Raw genomic sequence first — 18,282 nt, forward strand, 5'->3', positions numbered from 1 at the left:
CCTCACCATGCAGAGCATCAAGGATGTAGGTGATTCCCTTGGCCAGCAGAACAAGWCGATCTCTTGGAGTYTGCTGTAAGGTACTGAACAGGTCTTTTAAGTCTGGGCTTTTAGTTTTCAGCTCATAACCACCCTTTTCCTTGGAAATTGCTTCCATCTGAGGGGAACAAGGAAAAGAAATGTCAGGATCTGAGGGTGAGGTCGCTGCTAGTCCAGAGCAAAGAGATGTGCTGAGTGAGGGAATTTTGGATTGAGAGTGGTGACACAGGATATGTGACTTGTGTGGCAAGAGGTTTGGTCCTGGATGTGTCCATATTTATAAATTATGCTAATAAGACAACTTCCAACCTTCACTTACATTCTGACTGAGCTCTTTACGGAGGTTCATGTCTTTCATGACAGCTTTGATGGTGTTAAAGACTATGAGCAGCAGKTCAGGAGGCAACTTGGAGAAAATCTGACAGTGGTGTTTAACTTCTTCCATGACTGTTCCTAATTTTTCTTGTGAGGGATCTGCAAACCAGAAGGAGACCAAATCGGTCACTTGAGTATTGGGAGTTCACTGGCAGCTCTAAACTCAGCGTTTGAAACACTTGTTTGAGTGTTTTTGAAGCAATATGAAATTTGGGCAGTTTTGATGTCTCAGGGAAGAGTCAAATTCATCCCTCCTGGTGGTTTGTTTTCTGTTAGGAGATTCCGTTTTCCCCAAAGCAGGTAAAAGTTTTGCAAGTGGAAACTGTGGAATACATTACTTACGAGCAATTGCACAAATTGGTGTTCCTGTGGGTTTTGCCAAGAAATAGATCAGATCTGTGACAAGATAAAAAGGACATTTATGGGTTTCTATGCCAGCCTTCCCACTGGYGGTCACCCACCYTGTTTTCTTTCAWGCTCTTTTCTTCTGAGGAGGAAYGGAAAAGAAACAGCCCAAATTKTGCTCCTTGTGCCATTTTACCAACAGGAGCTCTGCAGCTCCTGAAATGTGGAGCTGAGACTTCCTTCTCTCCTTTCTTTACTGACCCCTCCCCAGACAGCATCTTTCCCCTGTRGCTCTTTGACCTTGCCTGGGTTATCTGACCTTTCCCAGGTGATTTCTGCCCCTCACACGGCCTTGTCTGTTTGCAGACAAACTCTGGGGTCGAGTGATACTTCCTAAAATGTTCTTCYTSTTGTGYACTGTTTTTGGAATGTAGGWAYTGGTCATTTCTGGAAGTTACTTACCCCATGCTCCACTTTTAATGTTCACTGGCATGGCCCTGAAGGCCAGGGTGCAGCCCTTGGATACGACCAGGCGTTGTTTGGTCTCCCTTGAAACCTGGTCAAGGAAAACAAGTTGTTAGAACACCTGGGTGCAGGTGTTGGGGAAGGACCAACACCTGAACCTGAGATAAAACCAAACCTTTCCCCATATTAGGGCATAAATCCTGGCCCAAAAGCCCCCTTCTTCCTTGGTGGATTCCACGTAGACACAGTTCTCAGAGGCTTCGAGGATTTCAATGACCACAAATAAATTGCTGCCTGTTCTCAGTAGCTGTTGGATTAAGGAGTGTTCCATGTTGATTTTTCTGAAAGAGAAAAAGGGTGGGAAGGGTTTGGAGCACCAGGGGTAGCTGTGAGATGTTGAGGGTGTCAGCCTGGACAAGAGGAGGCTCAGGGTGGACCTTGTTACACTCTGTCTAACCTGGTCTAGTTAGGGGAATTCTTGGCCTGAGGTCTTATTCTTGGTTTTAGGCTGTTGAAAACCCATTGTTCGTCTGACATGGGCTGGAGGGGGATGACTGGAGTGCGTGTGCTCCCTTTCTTGCTTACCTTTCTTGTCTCACTTCCTCCAGTGATTGCAGTACTACACTCTTCTTATGTGGCGTGACGGACATCCCCTGGCACRAGGAGCCATCTAGTTCCAGCCCTATGCTTGCAGGGTCAAAAGAAATGCTGACACCTCCCTCACCTTTGATAGCATCGGCTGCTGTGATAGTGAATTGAGTAGAATCTTCATGGAGAGGCTCTGAAATAATTCCATACATTATCTTAAACATCTTAGACTCAGCATTGTAAGTATATCACACACAGGAAAACTGAAATGTGGTAGAGCTCAATCACAAATGATACAAACATATTACCTATGGTGTTTGTGAACTTCATATTGATAAATTTGGGCTTTACCTGTGTTTTTACCATCTTTTCCAGGCAGCAGCACATCATCCAGTTTGAATCCTACCTCCTGGTAGTAGGGATCTGGGTGGAATGTGGTGTTTGGTTTGTTTTTTTGAATGAGTAGACAGAGAGGCTTGAAGTGATCATGGTCTGCGGTGCTCTCGACAGGGACCCATTGTTCCCTTGACTCCATTTGACTTACAAGGAATTTGGTGAGTTTTTTAAACATTCTGCTGTGGCTGAAGGTTTGAAGCAAAGCCAAGTGGATTTGTGCCTTGGGAAAGAAGCAACAYAAGTTAAGCCAAGTTCCTTGAAACAATAGCAGGAACGTTGTAACAATAAGGACAGAAACTCTCCCTCATTGTCCCAGGATGAAAGGTTCACGGGGTTGTTACAGGGAGTGTTTAGAGAGGAAGCTGCGGGTTGGGTGTGTGTGTTGGTTGGATTACTCTCTGTTTACTGATGAACCCCAGTTGTTGTGCAGTGAGAACRCAGCTGGCAAATTCTGAGGGTGCTGATTTGGGGGGTAAATGCCACCCAAAACAGAGAGAAATCAATCGAGCCCAGCTCCTTGGGCAGACCCTGGTGATCTGCAGGGGAGAGCTGGGGGTTGAGGGCCAGAAGGAAACACCCATTTCCTGTCAATGCTTGTTTTTTTATCAGAAAGTTTCAGTTTCGTTTCTCTGGTGTTTTACAGGGTGGAACTGAGGAGAAATTGGTCGATCCAGAATGGTTTGGGTTGGAAGGGACCTTAAGGTTTATTAAAAACSCCTCAGTGCCATGGGCAGRGACACCTTCCACTCTCTCAGTTTGCTTCAAGCMCTGTTCAACCTGGCCTTGGACACCTGCAGAGATGGGGAAGCCACAGCTTCTCTGGGCAACATGTACCAGAGCCTGACCACCTTCACAGGGAGGAATTTCTTCCAAATATCCCAACTCTCTTCCTGTGTAAACCATTCCAAAGACAAATAGCCTTATTTGATCAATGTTAGTAGCACTTCCAGGAATCATTCCCTTGGAAGTCTCCAAGAGAGAAAAACCAAACAAGAGCACTTGACAGAGAGCTTCCACCAGCCCTCTCCCACATCCAATGCCCTGGGATAATTCACGTGCCAGTTTTTGGGGGTGTGTGGAGCAGACTGTGGGACTGCTGAGGTGATGTGGCCTCTGGAGAGCAGCAGGACTGGGGAGAAGCTTCTCTTGCTTCCCTTCTGCTCAGAGGTGTAGAAGTGTTTAGTAAAAATGGGAGCTGTGAGTTGCACAGTGTGGTGTTTTAGCTAGGTTCAGTTTTTTAGTGGTGAGGAATGGGACCACAAAAATGGCTCCTGTGAGAAGCTTCTGGAAGTCTTGTTCATCCTGTCCAGCAAAAAGAGCCGTGCCCCCTGTGTTTTAGGGCCAATCTCTGATGACTCTGAGGGTGATGGACAGGCTGCTGCCCAGGCCTGGGCCAATTASAGATACTCATTACATCTCTATGATGACATATGGTCTCATATTTAAGAAGAATTCAAAACAAGTTAGTTTGCAGCTGTYTTAACCATTAGCTAGAGGTGGGGAAGGAGGTAAGGAGATGTAAAAAGAAATGGAGACTYGAAGGTCAGTGGAGAAGGAGGGGGAGGATGATGCTTTGCAAGCAGTGGTGCTGACCACACCATGGGGGAAGCAGGCTGTTCCCATAGTGACTGTCTTCAGTGGGTGACCTGTACAGAGACAGAAGCCCTACACCTGAGATAAACAACCTGGCACTGGAGGACTGGACTGATCATAGCCTGTGGGGGAGAGGTTGTTCCCCCCTYGCCTCCATGGAGCGAGTGGATTCTTTGAAGCAACTGTGTTCTWCCASGAGATTTGAGAGAAYAGTCTTGCYCCYARAATGAAGGCAGCCTGACCTTGGGAGGACTGTTTCCCTTTTTGTGGGCAAGGAATCCCATGCCATCGGCAGGTTAGACAGACTGGCTGTTCCTGGGAAGACCTCACAGTGATACAGAGCAAAAGCAAGGACCTCTCTTGAGCGACTGGAGTAGACCCGTGGTGATGAAGTGACCAGAAAACTCCCACACCCTGCCCCCCTGCGCGTGGGAAGGCGAGAGGGTGGGGAGGGGACTAAGAGAATGGTGTCATAATGATCCATTTTTCTCCTTGGGACCTGCCCCCTTACTTTGTGTTAATTCCTTTCTTCCCTTTCCACAGAAGCATTCTTAGTMGTTTTAATAATAAATCTTTTTTTGCAACTTTTTTTCAGCCTGTTTTGACCATCATGGAGCGTGAAAATCTTTCCTCARCCCGTTATTTTATCTAAAAGCCATAAATCTTTGGGTTAATTAGGGTTTTGTTCTTCCCTCTCTCTCTCCTAGGGGTGGGGAAAAGCATCATGGGTGCCTTAGCGTCCAGCCAGGGTTCAAACCAGGACACACACAAAGCTCACACCACCACACTCCCAGGGCAAAGAATAAATTGATTTTTCTTACCTTGCTAACGGGGGTCTCCCTGAAGCAACTTCTAAACACGGGCAGTGTTAGGCAGGATCCGTGCTGGAGGGTCCCTGCCTACTCTCAGCAGTTATCTGGAGTTTTTCCCAGCTGTGTGGTCACTTCAGCAATTTCACATCCTTCACAATAGTGCTCCGCCTTCAGAAAAAAATCAGTTGCTTGCGTAACTCTTCCTGTTTTGTCACTGAGCAGAGTTACAGTGATTGTGGGGAAATCAAAACTAATACAGATGCAGGAGATCGCTGAAGTCCATCACTGGAAGTGTTCCAGACCAGATGGGACAGGAAGATGTCCCTGCCCCTGGCAGMAGGTGGGACTGGATGCTTTAAGATCCCTTCAAACCAAACCATTCCATCATTGTGTGATTCATTTTTATAGAGCCACATAATGCTGCTCTTCTTTTACCAATTCAGAAATGAACTCAGGAGGGGATATTGGCAAGAAATTCCATCCTGTGARGGTGGTRAGGCCCTGGCAYAGGTTGCCTGGAGAATCTGTGTCTGCCCCATCCCTGGAAGTGTCCAAGGCCAGGCTGGATGKGGCTTGGAGCACCCTGGGCTCCAGGTGCAGTGGAAGGTGTCTCTGTCCATGGCAGGGGGTGGAACTGGATAAGCCTTGAGGTGCCTTCCAACCCAAGCCACTCCATGTTTCCTGGATACAWGGSCWTGCTTGTTTGACAGCARAAGCTATGCATGTGCAGATTCCAGGACTCAAGGGCAAGTTTTTACCTGAATAGTTCACTTTTATTAGTCTCTCTTAGAATACTGTACAAAGGAGTAATAAAAATATTCACACTTTATTTTAGAAAGTTCTCTACATGAGACTCCTGTATCCACAGCAAAAAGAAGGCTACTGGGAAAAATACCCCTAAAACTCTGTACAGAACATTCCTTTAAAAAACCCTCCCAACTAATTCAGCTGATTTAACTGATCCAAGGAGGATACGGATACACCAACACTCGCATGCTTAAAAGATATTCTAGGCAATGATAAAGCAACATAAGTCACAAGAAGGAATATTAATGTGTTAACTCACTGCTGTCCCCTCCTCGAGGGCCAGTACCGAGCTTCTAAAAACAACCCAAAACTGAACAGTGATTCAAACATAAAAGTACTYGAGAATTAAGTAGCCCTCCATCTAGTTTATTTTAAAGGCTTTTTCCTGCAAAGGTCTGGTCTRTTTGCCAGCCTGGCAGCCCTGTGAAACAACTCCCAAGTCAGGATCCCTGATTCAGGAGCATCAGGCTGGGAGGACTTGCTGGTTTTCTGAGTGTCCTGGAGCAGGGACTGGCGTACCYCATGGATACGTGCGTGGTGCTGACAGTGGCTGAGGAGGCTTTGCCCAGTACAAGATGGGACAGGATGCTGCCAGWTCCTGAGAAGAGTTTCAGCCTTTCAAAAGCTTTTATCTTTCATTGCAGAACAAAAGATAAAAGCTTGAAGTACCTTCTTACTTAGGAATTATTTCTCTGTCACAGGAAATTTGATCTCCGCAGTGAGAACGTGCCCTAGTCATGATACAGGACAAGTGTGAGAGGAAATCTGTCAAGCATGGTGTGATSAGAATCCCATGTAAAACCAGTAAGAATCCGTTATCTCCTCCATGCAGGCACCTGGGGAAAACTCCACTCTCCAAGRAGTTCTGCTCACGTGTCATTTCTGCCCCCACCTGATCTGTCCCCTGTCAGGACACATCTGACAACCCCTCAGCCTGCCCATGYTGTCCTTTCACTTCAGGCTGCCTCAGGTACACCCAAGAATTGTGGTTTAATGACAATTAACTTCCTGCCTTTTATTTTTGATTAATCCTGACACCCACCCAGAAGTCGGGACCTTAAGGAAGATTCTACCCAATGTGTAATTGTTCAAATACTTATTAATCATATATAAATACCTAACACACATTAGAACATGAAATCTTTCTTCAACTCACTCCTTTCCGTATTTCTCCTGTCCCCATTTGTTTCCCTTGACAGTTATTCTTATTTCCATAGAATAATCCTAATTTTGGTTATTCTATGGAAAAACACCACACCCATGTTTAAAAGAATGTCATGTTCACATGACTCCTGTGTTGACTGTTTTGATCATTTATGTAAAGGAGAGAAATCAAAACAAGTATACTTTTGTTGCTAGGCAAAACCTTGATTACAGTAAGTTTAGGACTTTAGGCTTTAGAACCTGCTTGTTTGTGAAGTTTATATTCCCATTCCRGGTCCCAGTTGATCTTTAATTTAAGAAAACAGGGTCAGATATCCATAGAATCAATGACCAGCACAAGTAACATGTTCAAACCCACAGCTGTTGTAATGCCTTCAAGGCGACACTGGGARTTGTTGTATCTCATAAAAAAATGCTGATTCCTTTAACTAATAATTGTTCTAAACTTATCAATCTGTGATGTGCATATGCTTAGAAATACCCAGCATATGTCTGTCTCTGAGAAGTCGTGTTTGAAAGCATCTAGAGACTGTTCATGTTGCAAAAAAAAAAGTTTTTCCCCTTGTTTTCTACCAAAATAATTAGTTTTCTTTMCTCTGGAGATGAAAGTTGTGTCTGGGCAGACACTCAGGTCTGTTCATCACCAGAGTCAACATTTCAGGTCYAGCCTCAGCCACCCTGCCAGGATCTGCCCCTCCCTGGAGTGGCCTTTCCCACAGGAATATTGCTCATGTCTGTGTCATTTCCCAACTGATTGATGAAATATCTCTATTTTGATTACAATTATCATTGTCAGTAGCTAAAAGAGCCGATTAGGGTAGAGAGTACCTTAACTAAAGCAGCAGCTCTTGCATCCTGGGGGTTGCATTGAAGGTTTAACCTCCCTGTCAAGGAAATTGCACATCTGTCAACACCCTGGGTCTCCAGCCAGACTCTTTTCTTTTTCTACCTGCTTGAAAACTTCCTTTTCACTTMTATTTCCACTTCTCAAACATATTAGGGAGTGATTCTCACTGCACTCCAGCAGCCCTCTAAGGTACATGGAATATTTTCCCTTCCCTGGAGCAGTCCCATGGAAGTCTGAGAAAGTGAAGCACCTTGCCTAAAATTATGCATGGAGTAGTAACAGATCTSAAATTCCGCTTTCCATATCCTATGCTCAGACCATCCAACAGCTCAACACTCTCCACCACAGCCTCTAAAGCCTGGTTTGCTACTGCAGGAAATAAAACAGTACATTTAAAAGATTTATACCATTGTCAAAAAAGGTGAAACAATGTAAGCACTAAGACAACAAAAACACAGATTTTCATGGGGAAGCATGAGGGGAAACCCATTCCATCTGACACACAACCCAAAAGAAAATCAGGTAATTTTGGGTCTGTCTCAGCCAGGAAACCTAAGATGGCTTTATTTAGGGGGCAATTTTAGGAGGAAAAGGCTCAATTTTGCTCCTCTATGAAAAAATTTGTTTTCAAATTATTATTATTTCCTTCTGCTGATGCTGCTGCTCAYGCAGCCCTTGGGCAGGGAGCTGAGGGACAGATTTCCAGGTAAGCCAGAAATCTAACTCTCATTTCCCCTGAGTYCATGGAGAACTGGCAAATCCCAGTCACATGCACTTAAGCAACCAAGGAGCTGAAGTGAGGAAAAAAATTCCAATGAAATTCAAGGATGGCTGTGTGCTTGATTAGAGCAATCAGCCCTCCTGTGGTACCTGTCCATCATCAGCCTCTCCCACACGTGTCCATGTTCTAAGGAGCTCCATGGCATTTGTTGTCAGTCATTAAATCACCTACCCCAGCCCTTGATCCAAATGCCCACTGAGCCCCTGTGTGTTAAAAGTAGCAGTTTGGGGTGGGGAGTGGAGTTACCTGGGCAGATTTGGGTATAAACTGAAAATAATATGATTTAGGATCTATCCACCTTTTCCCTGGACCACATGGATGGTTCTGTAGGAAACTGAAAGCTTTGTCAAACTGTAGGTTATTCCTTCCTGYGCTGCTTTTAGGAAAAAAAACTTCCCTTCTCAGTGGTGTCAACGACTGCAAATCAAAAYCTTGTCATTCACTTTCCCCTCCCACTCCCCACCTAAAACTGGAAATCAGATCCCAAAACAATCCAGTCMTGGGAAAGTCTGGCTGTATCCCTTTGGATTTCCCCCACATCCTGCTCAAAGCACCCATCTTCAGGAAGGGAAATGTATTTTAAAGTGCATTTACCACAGCAATAGTACCAGCACTAAAAGCTTTTCCCCTCATCCCTATTCTCGTCATTCCATGTCTGGAATAGATGAGACTCTTCCCAGAATTCATCCTTGTTGTACCTCAAAGTCTCAGTGGTTTTGCATCTATTGATGACCCTGGGATAAGAGAAATCCGGTGTCGCGCGTYCTGCTCCGCACTAAACTCTACTCTGGAGCTGGTTTGGATTTATTGGGCACGAGGATCCAGCATGCGGAATGTGTCTGTTGGGATCTGCGTTCAARCAGCCGCTGCAAAACCACATCCCAGTCTGCGTGGGGGGAGGAAACGGGGCTGGAGGGAAGGAATCCCCCCTTTGCCCTGCTCCTCCGCCATCCGCCCCAGCCACGCYGCTCAGTACTTGTTGATCCCAAAGATCCGGACTCCGTGGAACTGAGGCAGTTTGGGGATCAGGACGCTCATGAGGGAGATAGTGTTGATGATGAAGTGTATCCGGTCGTACTTAGTGTAAAAGCTGGTTAGAAAATACCTGAAAAGCAGATGGGAACAGAGGGAGAGGCAGACTGAGCAGTGACATTCCATGTGTTTGTCTCTCAGGACAGAATATAGGATCTGGGACACGAAGCAGCTCGGCCACCCCGGGATACTCACAGCACAATGGGCATGATGGTGAGGAACTTGCGGGAAGCGGTGAACTGCACTCCATAATCCATCTGCTCCCAGTGCGTGAGCAGCCGYGCCTTGCCCTGGTCCGGGGTCTCGAAGGGGGTTCCCTTCACAGTGTGCAGGAAGATGTACATGCTCTGCAGGACACACAGCGTGAGTCACACACATCCCCAAACCCCAAATCCAGGGGAGAGCAGCAGCGAGCTGCACCCCCGCTCCGTTCCACTAGAGGGACGTGATGCTGCTGGAAAACCTGCAGCGGCCCGGGAAGCGGGGAAAGGAGAGTTGGGAAAGGCCGGGGCAGCTCTGCTGCTCCACGTCAGGCCTCTCGCTCGGTTCCTGGGTGTGAGCCAAGGAGCTGCTGGAAAGATTGCAGCCCTGGGATCTCTGGGATCGGGAGATTAGCGCCTGCCTGCTGTGGCACGGTGAACGCTCAGCGAAAACTCCGTGCTGGGAGGAGGTGTGTCACCCCCTGATTACCACGACAAGTCACAGACAAACTGTGTCTGGCTACACCACACCTCCAAAGCACAGCCACTCCTGGCCTTTCAATTCCTTTTTGTCTCCAGAACCTAAAGCTGCTAGGGAAAGAGGATGAGAAGCCAGCAGCTCGTGAGCCGAGTGCTTAGCAGCAGTTTGGGGGTTTGTGGTTGTTTTTATCCCCTGAGCAGCTCCAGTTTGGGCGTTTGTGGAGGTTTTTATCCCTCACCAGTAATAACTTTAGCATGARGGTCCTCAATTCCTGTCATTTTTGTCTCTGGAATATTCCCAGGCTGAGATATTATTTAAAATAAAAGATACAATCAATTGCTCCATCCCTGAAGTTTTTAGTCCCCTGTGCCCAAGGGGACCTATGTGGGGACTTCATCTTTAGAGGGATGAATCAGTTCCTGGACTAATCTTTCACTTTGAGCAGAACAAAATCTGGGGGTTAATTTTGTTTTTTCTTAACTCTGATGAGGCCARTTCAGGTTTTATCAACCCCAGTGATGTCCTGCCATTATCTGGGGCCTGTCACAGACTCCTTTGGAAAGGGGACACAACAAARGACTTGCCCTGCAGGAAATGAATCCGTGTCCTCTCTGAGCAGCCTCACCAGGTGTTGCTGCCTCATCTGTACCTGGGCTGGATTGAAATCCATGACCCAGAGGCACCGGTACAGACTGAAGKCTGGAGGTTGAGCAACTCACCCGGCATCTTTAGAAACACAAAGGAATTGTTTCAACAGGAATCCCAGCAGATTGCTCAGAGGAACAGCTATGCCAGCGCTCCCCGTGTGTGCCCCGGGCCACGCCGCTCCCTTACCAGGTTGTGGATGATGTTGGTGAGAGTCCAGACCACGGGGACGCTGAAGAAGGGGATGCTCAGGAGCACGACGTGCAGCAGCCCGATGCCCAGCACGTAGGACAGCCAGATGCCGCGGCTGTTCATGACTCGGGTGTTGGGGTTCACCTCGCTGTGCGCCGTTCCCACGTTCATCCTGGCTCTGGTGGCTGACGGGAACCCCTGGAACAGAAACACTGAGGTCAGAGCCCGGATCCAAACCGCTCAGCGGGGCTGAGCACCGGCTGGTTGTCAAGCAAACCCAAAATCTGCTGTTGGCTATAAAAATCGCGAGTCGGTTCCCTCCTCTGCCCCTCGTTATTGCCATTCTTGGAGCTGACATCACTAACTCCGGGAGTGGTTGAGATTTGGGAATTATGTGTGGGAAGCTTGTCTGTGACAGAAGCTACTTGTGATTTGAGATGTCTTCCTGGAGCCGAGGTGTTGAGGTTCAATCCCACGATTGCCTGACAAAACTCAAACCAATACTTTTAAGCACTTTTTAATCCTCATCACAGTGCTAATCATGGAAACACACAGCATAGGAAGCTTCCTGCATGTTTATGGAGTCAGCATGCCTTAAACTGGGGAAGGGAACCCAGTATTTGCAGAGGAAAGGCTCTATATCAACAGATCTCCTAATTAATCTAACTAAATTAACAGGGTTCTGCACAGCTCAGGAGGTTTGCTGGTCTCCTGCTCTGGCTCATGTGTTTTGCCTTCGGATTTAAGACTTGCAGAAGGGGAAAAAAAGAGGAACCAAAAAAAAATTTCCCCCCAGGGAAGGAATGAGATCCTTCTTGAGGAATGTAACAAGGGAGAGATAACAGGGCAAAGTGCCTTGGGAGGAAGAGCTGTGGAGGAGGTGGCTCTTCCCCTACCTGGAAAGAACAGCTGCCACGTAGGAGGAGCACAAAGATGGTTTTGTGGACAATGCCAGGAAGGAAAGGAAGCAAAAGAGTGTCACTGTCTCAGAGCAAGTCCTCAGAGTGGTGCCCCTGAGACAGTGAAGGTATCAGGTGGCTCTTTGGACTGTCACGCAGCCAGTGGCAGCAGGTATTGGTCAGCTCCAGGCTGGCTGGGAGCTGGAGAGCTCTGGCTCCCTACTATCAGGGATTACAGGAAACAGCACAAACTAAACCCACTGCAAAGCTGAATGTGTTCACACCAAGATCAGGGAAATTCTTATGTAAAATCATCTCTGTGTCCCGTGGGAGCAGAGTTTGATGATGAGATGATCCAGGTCACCCTCCTTGGCTACAGGACCCCACGGTGAGGGCTGTTTCCTGATGTCTGGCCTCGTGCCTTTGCTGTTGCTTCCCACAGCTGGAAGCCGTGTTGCTGTTSGTTCCAGCTCTCCGGAGGCGAGCCCGAGCCAGATCCAACATCACACTCTCCTCGCTGCCAGCTGTTCCCAGCTCCCTCGCAGAGCTCCGGGCCTGCCTTGTCTCAGGAGCTGGCACCGTCCCCGCTCCTGCCCAGGGCTGGGACTCAGAGCCAGCCCCGATTCCACAGCTCTTGGAATGCTCCAAGTAACTTCCAAACCTCTTCCATCCACACAGGCRGCTGTTGTTGCAGATCCTCATCTCCCTCTATCACGAGGCTCATACCTGGAGGAGGATTTGTTTCCAGGGAAGACACTGCAGGTCTGTGGGGTGCTCACTCCCTTGTTGCTCACCTCCCAGTTCATCAGCTTGTGGATACTCCAGAGAAAAGCCCAGTTTGGTCTGGAAACAGAACTGGGAGCCAGAGTTTACCACTTCACCCCCGGCAGGGAGAGCAGCTCCATCCTAAACCCACTGCAGTTCCCGAGGGCTCTCAGAAGGAAAACTGGGGGTTGAGGTGAAGCATAAATGAGTCAAAAAGAGTCAGATTGTTACAACAACAAAAAMCAAAACCCCCTATGGAATGTGTAAACAGGAGTGCTGAGTGCTAGATGTGGGAAATAGTTCTCCTGGTGATGGGTGAACACTGTCCAGTCCTGGGAGGAGCTGGAGAACATCCAGGGAGAGCAGAGAAAATGAGCAGAGGTGTAGGAAAAACATGACCTGTAAGGACAGCTGGAAGGAAACGGGTTTGTTTAGTCTGGAGGAGGATGGAGACAGGCATGAGGAACTGTTGGATGCTCTGGAGAGAGCTGTGCCTGTGGGATTCCAGCTGTGCAGCAGGAGGAACCMCATGGCTGGGGCTTGGAGTGATGYGGGGGTGCAGGAGGATGGATGTGGRATGGATGCACCCAGAAAGGGATCMATGCTCTTGCTGGAGGCCTTAAAWTCTAGTTTCATCAACAATTAAAAAAACTTCTCTCCAAGAATCTCTCCTGAAGTGATACCGTTACCCAAAGGCCGTGGAAGCTCCCTGCAGCCAGAGGAGCAYGTGGAGGGTGCCGTGGAATTTCCAACCAGGAGTGCAACTTTGAAAAACTAAGGAGCAGCTTGGACTTGGTCTCCTCTGCAGATGAGGGCAGTTGCAGGCCCACAGCTGGGTGGAAAAGGGCCCAACCTGGAAACTGGATGTGAAGCAATTCGCTTTCCTGTGCCTCAGGAAAGGSAAATTGTAAAATTAAGGATTAAAGGGATGGGATGCTGGAACATACGAGAGGTTAATTCATTCTTGCAGGAGACACAGACACACCAAGCACTCACTGCTCCAATGAGGGTGATTCCACGTCTCTGATCTGTCCCTCACCACCTTAAATATTTCACCAGTTCTGCTCTGGCTGTGCAGCCCTTGGCCCAGCTCTCCCAAATTTCAGATTGCACAAGCCTGGCTGAGGGCACATGAGCTTTCAGAGCTCTATCCCTACCCCCACCCCACATCCCATGTTTGCTTTCTATTTCTGCACCACGATTYGTTCACCTGCAGGATTTGTTCACCTGCAGCCCACCATGGGAAGGACTCCAGGCCCCCCTTCCCAGAGCAGCTGCTGCCAGGCTCTCCTCTCCCACTCTTTTTTTGGGACAGAAAAGYTTGAATGTTGCACCAAGGCTGAGGGTGAAGGTCAGGGCTGTGCTGACATTGGACAGTGGCCATCCAAGGAGGGGAAAAGTCGGAGCTGTGGCCAGTGGCAAAGGACACAATGTGGCGGCGGAGCTGGGCCCTCCCTCTGCCTCATCCTTCCTGTCCTGCTCCCTGTCCAGGGCCAGCTCCTTCCTCACGTTTGTCCACAGAGGAGTGACCACCATCTGTTCCCATTCCCTTGCTTAATGCTTGGACTTGATGATCTTAAAGGCCCTTTCCATCCTAAATAAAAGATCCTATGATTTGGCAGTGCTGTCACCCTTCCCCAGGGATTGCAGGATCATGCTCCGATTCTGGCACCCCACTGCAGGATCTTCACTGGGCTGGTGAGGGAAGGAAGGCTCAGGTGCTTATCTTGGTCTGGAGTGTTCCCAGACTGCAGGTGACGATGATCCCACGGATCAYAGATCCCAATCTCTGGCAGCAACAGCTGCCACCTCCCAAACAAATCCTTTAAACCCTTCTGTGCCGATGGCACCGGATGAACCGGAGCACGGAGGACATGTGGGACGCTGGTGAACTGGGCTGTGCTGGGTGAGAGGTGAGACTGGGAACACAGTGCTCCATGTCTGTCCAGCCCGGAGCCGTGTTGGACACATCTGAGCCCCAGCGCTGCCCGGTTCCTCCTCGGGGGCCCGGGGCTGCCAGAGCTCCGGAGGGAACACCGGGAACACAGAGACGAGGACACGCGTGAGCCACCCCGGCTGAGGGTGAGGGTCCTGTCCCCTCGGCCTGTTCTCATGGATTCAACGGGAAATCTTGGACACGAAGAGARGGCCGAGGTTGGGCTCCTCCGGGTGCACGTGGAGTCCCAAAYCCCACTTTCCTCCCCGTTTGCCCGGGACGGGACGGCGCCTCGGGAGGCCGGGGCAGGACTCACTCCCGGCCGGGCTCTGCACAGTGCGACCCCCCCGTTGGGGACCCGCACCACCTAACTGGGACCCCCCACTCCCACCCCGCCGCTTCCCAGCTCCATCCCAGCACCCGCTCCTCTCTTTTGGGGTGTTTTCCTTTCGGGCCGGGCCCACGAGAGGCACCTTCCCCCGGCCCCGCCGCGGAGCTCGGCCGCCGCCGCCCCCGGCGAGGACTGAGCCCCCCGGTCCCGGCCCGAGCCCCCGGCCCGCACTCACCGCTCCCGCCCGCTCCGGCCCGGCTCGGCTCGGCAGAGCCGGCGCTCTCTCCGCCGCGCTCCCGGTGCGCTCCCGGTGCGCTCCCGGCGGCCCCTCGGCCCGCCCCTCCGCGGCACGCCGGGAGCTGTAGTCCGGCAGCACCGGGAGAGGCGGAGCCGCCATGGGAACCGACGGGGGCGGCTCCGGGAAGGGGATCGGGGGCTGCACCGACCCCCGCTCTGCGGACGTGGGGCCCCAGACCCGGCTGGGTGCGTCCAACGTGCCCGGCCAAAGGGTGGGCTGCCCCCTCGCCGCTCTTCCCGGGGGAAAAACGGGGCTGGGGGCACACTGGGGCAGATTTGCGAAGGAGCTGTGKCTGCCCCATCCCTGGAAGTGTTCGAGGCCAGGCTGGACGGGGCTTGGAGCAACCTGGGACACTGGAATGTGTCCCTGCTCATGGCAGGGGGTGGGACTGAATGGTTTTTAAAGTCCTTTCGTACCCAAACTACTCTGTTTCCGTAATACCGTGAAAATCCCGGCAGCAGCCTTGTGCAGCCAGTCCGGGCAGGCCGGCAGCGCTGCAGGACACCCGGCCAAGGTCGGGGCTGGGAGCGAGCGCAGGATTCCAGCGCTGGAGCGCGGGGGGAGACCATCTGGCTCCGCTTTTGTTTGCACAACCATCAAAGCTCATCGCGTGGGGCTGGCACGGCCCACGGGTGCCGCAGCCATCTGTGCAGGGCTCTGTGTGTTCCTGCTGCCGGCTCTTCCAGCAGCGGAGGGGCTTTGGGCTGCAAACCCCCCGCCCGGAGCCGAGCAGAGCCCCCGGCTGTGTGCGGAGCCYGAGCGCGGTGCTCCCGGCTGCCCGCGGCGCACATGTGGTTCTGCCGGTGCCACTCTCAGCCCCCCGCCCTGGCACAGATAGTTCCTCTCGGCACAGCCCACGGTGGGTGTTAGAATTGGCCCAGGGGGTTCACGGCGATGTCGAGGATCCCTGAGTGCCCCTGTTGCCCCCACGCTGGGCTGTGTGTCCTGACCCTGCCTGCTGTGTGTCCATCCGGCCTTGGCTCCGGCCGCTCATCCTGACTGGGCACGGCGARGGCACGGAGCCCCCGCAGGCTGCCAGGGCCGGGGCTGCCTGGGTGTCACATGCTGGCACCGTGCTGCTGGCAGGCCACGGGGTCATTGCCGGAGCCAGAGCTCAGTAGTGTCTGCTTCCAGAGGGCTTTGGGCACGGAGAGACACACACGTGGGTAAAGCCGATAAAAAGCCACCGATCGCCACCCTGCAGAACCGCGCTGTTCCTGGCCRGCTCCTCTGCGGTGCCCTCTTGGCAGGGCGCGGTGCGGGGATGCCGGCGAGCGGAGGCGGGGGATCCCGCGGGATCCGGCCCTGCTTTGCAGGAGATCCACGCACGCACAGCAGGCTCTATTTTTATCCTGCTCCTGCCTGACTGAGCAGCTCCCTGTGCGGTGACATCTAATTTAGCAGCTTCCCCGCACCCCGCTGGCTCCGCACGTGAGGGGGAAGCACAATGCAGCAGCTATTTTTAAACGCCCATAAATATTCATCCCTCTCCGTGATGCAGCAGCCGCCGCTGCCGGTGGAGCGCGGGGGGGACCCGACCAGCTCCCTGGGCTCCCCACACCGCCTTCACCSGCTCAGGGAACACCGGCACCGGGGGCGGGGAGTTCCCGGGGGGGATCCGGCCCCAGGCGCTCACCAGCAGCAGCAGCCGCGTTTTCCCCGTGCTCAGGGGGGCTGTTCCCGTGTGGATTCCTAGGCCTCGCTCGCTCCCAGCCTCTCCCGGTGCTCGGGCCGTGCTCAGCTCCCGCTCTGCCGGCTACCGGTCCTGCTGCCCGGTCGATGTCGATTCTATTTAGCTCCGTGGTGGCAGCGAGAAGCCGGTGCCAGCTATTTTTAGCCATCCTGCGGTGGGAAGGGTCCGCGTGGGTCGTGCTGCACTGCAGATTTTGGGCTGGAGGGTGCCGTGTCCTCCACCTGGGACCCCCGTGGGGTGCAGCCCTGGGACTGTGCCCGGGTCTGTGCCCGCTGCCCGGTGTCCTCACCGCCTCTCCGAGTCCCAGCTCAATGTCCCCATGCCCCTGCCTGTCACCTTGGCCCCTCGGCCCCGTCCCGCGGCGRGTGGCTGTGTCAGCTGCCGCATCCCAACATCCCTGCTGCACTGGGAATGGTGACGGGCAGGACGGGGCTGCTCCGCTCCCCGGCCGAACGGGGAGATGCCAGAGAAGTGCTCAAGAGCTCCAGCTGTGGCTGCCGCCTGCTGCCTGCCAGGCTCCCGGCCGTTTCTCAAGAAAACCCTGCCTGGTGGCTCCAGCATCGGCCCGGGCATCGGGCTTGGCTCTGGCCATGGAAACATTGAAAAGACCTCTAATATCATTGACTCCAACCATTAATCAAGCACTGTCACCTCACCTTCCTCTCTAAACCATGTCCCCAAGTGCCACATCCACACGGTTTTTTAGCATTTCCAGGGTCCCAACCCCAGCAGTGGCCTGGCCCCGGCGGAGCGCGGGGGTTCCCGGGGAGTGTGGGGTTCTCTGGGGAGTATCAGTCTGCAGCCGTGTCCGGCTGCCGTCAGGTTCCCTTTTCCTAATTGAGGAGAGATCCAGACCAGGCGCCTCCTAAACGGTTTGTCCTCCCTCAGCAGCGGTAAAACGCCACTATCCGGGACCGGGCTGTCCCAACGAGGAGATCCCGGGCCGAGGCAGCGGGAGCCGCGTCCCGCCCGGCAGCCCCGGGCCCCGGTAACGGCGGCCGCTCTCCATGGTCCTGAGCCAACCTTGCCGGTGCCCCGGGTCGGCGGGACCCCGAGCCGCGGTGCCCCAGCCCAGAGACCCCCGGACGGGGATCTGGGGAGCTGGGGACCCGCTCCGGCCCCCTGGTTCTCGCCCCGCCCGGTTCCGCCGCCGCGGGTCGGGTTTCCCCGAGTAAACGATGCCGGTGCAGGGMGGGGGGGCGCCTTGACCTCGCCGGGGTGGGAATAGGGGGGTCCTGCTCCCCCCGAAGAGCTGTGGAGAGAACGGGGGGATTCCTGGGGGGTTGCGAGGGCAGAATTGGGGGACGCCGAGGGCCCGGGGGGCCGGGACGGGCAGGGCAGGCTCCCACCGGAGTTCGGCGGGGACGCGGCAGGGCGGAGACCATGGAGTGCCCCGGGACGCTCTGGCACCAGTTGCCCCAGGCTCGGGAGTGCCAGCAGGTCCTCGCTGGGTCTCTCCAGTGTCTTCCCGCCCCTCCCAGTTCTCAGACAGAGAGACCTTGTCCCGCGGGGCGAAGAGCTGGGAAGGCTCCTGGCGCGGGGCCGGGGGTGCTCGGCGCTGCACGGCCCCCCCGGCGGGGCGGGCCGGGGGCGGGGAG

The 18,282-nt window shown here is 52.6% G+C and overlaps 2 protein-coding genes across 2 annotated transcripts in view; both read right to left on the bottom strand.

Annotated features, from left to right (window-relative positions):
- Positions 1-4,809, bottom strand: part of LOC130585968 (gasdermin-A3-like) — a 6,750-nt gene extending 1,941 nt beyond the window's left edge. The window contains exons 1-8 of the mRNA XM_057386663.1: positions 4,623-4,809; positions 2,164-2,428; positions 1,810-2,005; positions 1,400-1,565; positions 1,222-1,315; positions 757-810; positions 359-513; positions 7-157 (exon numbers count right to left, since the gene is read on the bottom strand). Of these exons, the coding sequence (XP_057242646.1) occupies positions 7-157; positions 359-513; positions 757-810; positions 1,222-1,315; positions 1,400-1,565; positions 1,810-2,005; positions 2,164-2,383 (1,036 nt within the window). The 5' untranslated portion in view covers positions 2,384-2,428; positions 4,623-4,809. The remainder of the gene's footprint in view (positions 1-6; positions 158-358; positions 514-756; positions 811-1,221; positions 1,316-1,399; positions 1,566-1,809; positions 2,006-2,163; positions 2,429-4,622) is intronic.
- A 552-nt stretch (positions 4,810-5,361) lies between these two features.
- ORMDL3 (ORMDL sphingolipid biosynthesis regulator 3) lies at positions 5,362-15,046 on the bottom strand. Its single transcript, XM_057386664.1, has 4 exons — positions 14,929-15,046; positions 10,760-10,960; positions 9,440-9,591; positions 5,362-9,317 (listed from the first exon to the last, which is right to left on the bottom strand). The coding sequence occupies exons 2-4, from the start codon at positions 10,931-10,933 to the stop codon at positions 9,182-9,184; spliced, it is 462 nt and encodes a 153-aa protein (XP_057242647.1). The 5' UTR covers positions 10,934-10,960; positions 14,929-15,046; the 3' UTR covers positions 5,362-9,181.
- Positions 15,047-18,282: the final 3,236 nt, after the last annotated feature.

The sequence above is a fragment of the Malurus melanocephalus genome, unplaced genomic scaffold (genome assembly GCF_030028575.1).
Source record: "Malurus melanocephalus ecotype Western Australia unplaced genomic scaffold, MMel_1.1 scaffold_1027, whole genome shotgun sequence".
Taxonomy (NCBI): domain Eukaryota; kingdom Metazoa; phylum Chordata; class Aves; order Passeriformes; family Maluridae; genus Malurus; species Malurus melanocephalus.